Source organism: Dendrobium catenatum, unplaced genomic scaffold, assembly GCF_001605985.2.
Source record: "Dendrobium catenatum unplaced genomic scaffold, ASM160598v2 fragScaff_scaffold_1022, whole genome shotgun sequence".
NCBI lineage: Eukaryota > Viridiplantae > Streptophyta > Magnoliopsida > Asparagales > Orchidaceae > Dendrobium > Dendrobium catenatum.
Genome location: NW_021319484.1, coordinates 3,455,179 through 3,460,182, shown reverse-complemented (window position 1 = coordinate 3,460,182; position 5,004 = coordinate 3,455,179). Strand labels below are relative to the sequence as shown.

The 5,004-nt window shown below is 31.7% G+C and overlaps 1 protein-coding gene across 1 annotated transcript; it reads left to right on the top strand.

Annotated features, from left to right (window-relative positions):
- The first annotated feature begins 2,283 nt into the window (after positions 1-2,283).
- Positions 2,284-3,961, top strand: LOC110108116. Its single transcript, XM_020838630.2, has 3 exons — positions 2,284-2,625; positions 3,507-3,660; positions 3,746-3,961. The coding sequence occupies exons 1-3, from the start codon at positions 2,498-2,500 to the stop codon at positions 3,944-3,946; spliced, it is 483 nt and encodes a 160-aa protein (XP_020694289.1). The 5' UTR covers positions 2,284-2,497; the 3' UTR covers positions 3,947-3,961.
- The last annotated feature ends 1,043 nt before the right edge of the window (positions 3,962-5,004 follow it).

Sequence of the window (5,004 nt, the reverse complement as noted above, 5' to 3'; positions counted from 1 at the left end):
TTTTTTAGTCTTGGATAGTGCATCATAGTTACATTCTTTGATGTAGCTCGGTGATATTATATGGATTAGGTCCACAGTCAAAACAATGTTACCTTCCATCATATATTATTTAGAACTTGCTTAGGTGAGTAGTAAGATTCATTTCAGTGTTTATACTCGATAAGTTCAGTAATGGATATAGATTTTTGGTTTAGTTTTAGAAAATTGTAGGCAAGTTAATCTTTTACTTCTACAATAACCAGGCCCAATCAATTGAGGGCACTTAAATTAAATTTGGATCAAGCTAAGATAATGTACATTTCATATTTAATGGACCCTTGACTAAAGTGGATGCAGATATTTCTTCCAATTCAACTCCTTCTTAGATCAACAATGAGGGTGGGTCCATTAGTTGTTATGGAAGCTACTAACCTTTAGTCTTATCTCATTTGAATTTCCCTCAATACTAAAATATCTGTCTTCAAGAATTTTGAGATGGGGTTATCTTCTAGAGTGAAAGAGATGACAAAACCTCATTGTCGCAACATGAACGACCCACTAAGGATGAGGGCTGAGAAGGCCAGACTATTAGAAAAGAATATTTTTATTACCACAACTACTGAAGAAAAAATAAATGCAAACTCTAAAACTCCAGAAGTATTTATAAACTCTACATTTCATGGTAAAAATTAATTTCTTTTGTCGTTAGGTGTTGCTAGAAAAAATAAACCTATTAGGATAAATTACCGTGAAGGATTTTGCTTTTCCTCTCTTTTTTGCGCAACGTAAATGCTACAGCCGCGCACTCATGACAGCGCACCCAACTAAATCAATACTATATATATTCAACTCCTCTCTTCACTTCCATACTAAAGCTAAAACTGAAAGCCTAAAGGGGATTGTTTTAGTTGCTTAAAATTGAAAGCCTACAATCAAGGATAGCTCAACTGCTCTAATTTATGTAATTCTTCCTTTTAAAACAATTTGTTAAACCAGAGAAGCCACCAACATTTTTTTCTGGACACATGAAAAGCATCAATGGTTCGTTTTTTTCCTTTACTCCTCTCTCGCGACTCATGAGTCACGACCTCGAGAACGACGTTCATTAGGCGCCCCCTAAAAAAAATTTCTGGCTTCGCCACTACTTGGCTTGTAAGTTTGTTTGGGGGATTTTTCTTTATGTTTTAATTTTCAGATTGTAATTATAATTTTTATTTGATAACTATTTTTTTCATTAATTTTAATAAACTTTTCTTCTAAGAAGCAACTTTCATAGCAATTAAAAAAAAAACTACTTCCTTTACAACAGTTTCACAACCACCTTTATAAAATATTGTAACTGTACTAAATGAACCTTTAATCAAAGTCTCACAAATACATATGCGGAACATAAACCTATTGAAAAAAGCATAATTGTTGGAGTTGATTTAACTAAGAATATTGGTTCCAAATTCCAATAGGATGCGCTATGAGAGAATTTATTATGCATTTTTATAAAGTATATGTGTGCTGAATTTAAAATTGTCCCAAATGAAATCTTAAAGTATAATGAAACCGATTAGAAGAACAACAATGATTTCCATCAACACCTTATATGCAGAACATATACCTATTGAAAAAAGCATAATTGTTGGAGTTGATTTAAATAAGAATATTGGTTCCAATAGGATGCGATATGAGAGAATTTATTATGGTTACGAAATAGTGGATAGAAATGCAATAAGAGGTGCTATATATAATTAGTCTAAAAAAATTTGATGAATACTCGCACAAAAATGGAGTCACAATAACATATATAGATTTTTTTTTCTTAAGTGAAATTAAAATTCTTCCTGCAAAAATTGCAAAGTAATTCTAATAAAAAAATTGAGCATACAATATAGAACATCTATTATGATTTTATAATTGAAATAATTTTATACTAAAAAAATTGTTTTCCAAATAAAATCAAGTATAATAAAACGATTAGAATAACAACAACTATTTCCATCAACACCTTCTAAGTTATTATTTTTTATTAAATATAATAAAAAATATTTTTTATTAAAAATAATGAAGTACAATCATCATCTTGTGATTAGGTAGGACATCAACATCGTTGATCTCTATCACAAAATTTCAATGAAATAATTTCATTAAACCAATCGTACGAATAATTAACTTTTGGTACAAAAATATTAATGTCATATAATATGTGTAAAAAACTAAAAATTAAGGATTTAGATAGTTTTGTTGATTAAAAAATAAAAATTACTGTCATAAATTATATGCGATGCTTTTATCATTTATCAATTTCAAACCTTTATAAGAAAATCTCGGGAAAATCTTTGGCTTTGGCCCCTAAAAGAACAATTTTGCTTGAGACCGAACTGCATATGCTCGAGAGATCGATCGATCCAGAGAGAAAGAGGAGCTCTGAAGTTCGGGGAAGTCTTCTTTTGCTTCAACCAAGCAGCGATTTTGGATGGAGATCATCATGGACTGATTTGCTGGTTCGGTTTTCCTCGCCGGCGGAAACATGACGAACAGCGGAGATGAAGAGCGGAGCAGGGAAGCTGGTGGCGGAGGCAGCAGCTCGGAAGGTGGGGATTCGCCCAGTCCCAATCTCGAATGGAGGTTCAATCAGACGCTTCGAAACGTGCAAGGGTTAGTTAGATCTGTGTCATCGATTCCCCTTGTATATTTGATTTCTTTCTAGGTCCTTTAGTGCGCTCCAAGGTATTTCTATAGCGCAAACAAGAATCTGATGAGGAATGTAAAATCAGTTGGGATTTAGTCCTGCTTTGTTTTTCATGCTTGTGATTCGTATAAAGATGGTTTGATCTGATCTGATGGATATGGTGGTTTTATTGGAATTTCGTTTTGGGCATTGCTGGAATGGTATTTCCTAGCTTGGGAAGGCTGAGGTGAATAAATTCAGGGTTATTTTTTTGCATTTGGACAAACGTAACAATTATTGCTCCTCTACTCTTCTAGACCTGAAAGATGTTTATCGAGTTATTTCCAATTTGTATGCCACGGAGGTGAACTCTGATATTTTAAATTCATCTTGAATGGCCTTTCTTTTTCTTTTGGTTATGTAATTATCGAATCTGGCTCAGAGGAGCAGATTTAGATGGTGTTGATTGTCCAGGTCATGTGATAACCAGAAATTAGTGAAGTCTGATAATTTCCTGAGAAATTTTGTTCTTTTTCTTCAATTCTTTCATCTCAATGCTTCTTTAAAGCTTAAATTAGTTGTACATGCAAATTCTAGCTCTCGCTCCTTTTATTTCGCATTAAGTTGGGTCTGCTCTTCTTGCAATTCCTTTGTCTTTTAAGCCCTTTCATCTCCTTTTATGGAATCTAATATATGACTTTGCTTTAAAAGTTGATTCATATATTTGTTTTGCTGGTTTAGAATACTTTCTTAATATTCTCTTTTACCATAAGGCAGATGAGATTTCCTGTATGCTTATCATTTTGAAGGATACCTTATGCATTAATATGTATAATGCTTTGAATGTTTTGTTCTATTTTATAAACAGGTTGCTCAAAGGTCGCAGCTTTCCAGGTAAAGTTTTGGTAACACGCAAATCAGAGACCATGAATGAGAGCATATCACCAAGACCTCCAGAGCACGAAAGAAGTTATGAAGAGAATTACTTTAGGAAAGGTGAACATGAGCCCCATTCTTTTGAGGTATATTCATGTGAAGAATGTGTATTAAACTGCAGGCATCTATTCCAGTTGCCTTCCTTAATTAGTAAAAATTTGTGTGCTACAGAAGGAAAGTCTGGGTTCTGGAAGCTCTAGAAGTGGTAGTAGTCCTTCCATTGCAAGAGTGCCATCAGTGAATAATGAAGTTGCATCCCCAGATACCCAGAGATCTTCTTTTGGAGCCAGAGCTACAGATTCTGCAAGAGTTACTAAATTTACAAAGGAAATGTCTAAACCAGCTGTTATATTAGGTATGTTTTGTAGATGACCATCTGTTTAGATTTGTTCTTGATGATTTATTTATTCGAGTTTTGCATTGTAAGGAACTGGTCTTCTAATAAAGAAGTTACACATCTTTGAGACATGAATCAATTTCTTTACCTGATTCTTCCAATTATTCCCTTAAGATGGAAAAACTGCAGCATAGATAGTTTTATTTTTGTTTTGGAGAGGTGTTTCTTTATAAACTTTATCCTGTAATATTTGTTACGTGAAATTCATATAATGAAATTGCCATCATAGTCATGCGCGCGCGCGCGCGCGCACACACACACATATATATATATATATAATTTAAATTAGCATAATTAATAACAATTGTGATAATTAAAATCTTATTATATTCATCAAGTCCATAATGTCCAACAATCTCTTCCGTTTTTATGATAATAAATATTTCAGCTCATAATTTTATCTAAAATTTGTAAGTAAAAAATTTTAAATAATTTATCAAAGATGCTATTAAACTAAATTCTATGTTTACTGCTGAGAAAAAAAGATTTAGTATGTTTAATTCTGCAACAATGTATGCAATTCTCATTTGAGAACTCATTGTCAATCAAAAGAACAATATTATCTATTCCATCCCTTTGGAGAATTTTCATCTTGGATATGCCAAACATTAATAATGAACAATCTATTTAATTCGATTTTCTAAAACTTTCACGACTATAAATAAGAATATAAAAATATATTTACACTAAAAGCTGGGTAAGTATTAGTACTCATGAGTTCCTCTAGATATCAAGAAATAACCTAGGTATGTAGGAAGCAAAATGAATAAAAATTATATTGGAAAAAAATTATTACGAGAATTAGAGGAATATATTTTAAGTAAATATATCTCTTAATCACATTTCTATTTGTATTTGCTAAATTTTGATAAGGGTAGAATTTAATCAAATGCTATAATTTCAAATTTTATTTCAGATTGAATTTAAAATTTGTACAAAATTTATATTAAATTATTCTTAAATCTTACTCATGCTTTAGTTTGGGATAGCATTTTTAATGCTTTCAAAAACAACTTTCTAATAAAAATATTTC

Coding starts and splice junctions, on each gene's coding strand:
- LOC110108116 (XM_020838630.2), top strand. CDS start 2,498: ATGACGAACAGCGGAGATGAAGAGCGGAGCAGGGAAGCTGGTGGCGGA. Junction 2,626..3,506: donor ACGCTTCGAAACGTGCAAGG/GTTAGTTAGATC, acceptor TTTTATAAACAG/GTTGCTCAAAGGTCGCAGCT. Junction 3,661..3,745: donor ATGAGCCCCATTCTTTTGAG/GTATATTCATGT, acceptor TGTGTGCTACAG/AAGGAAAGTCTGGGTTCTGG.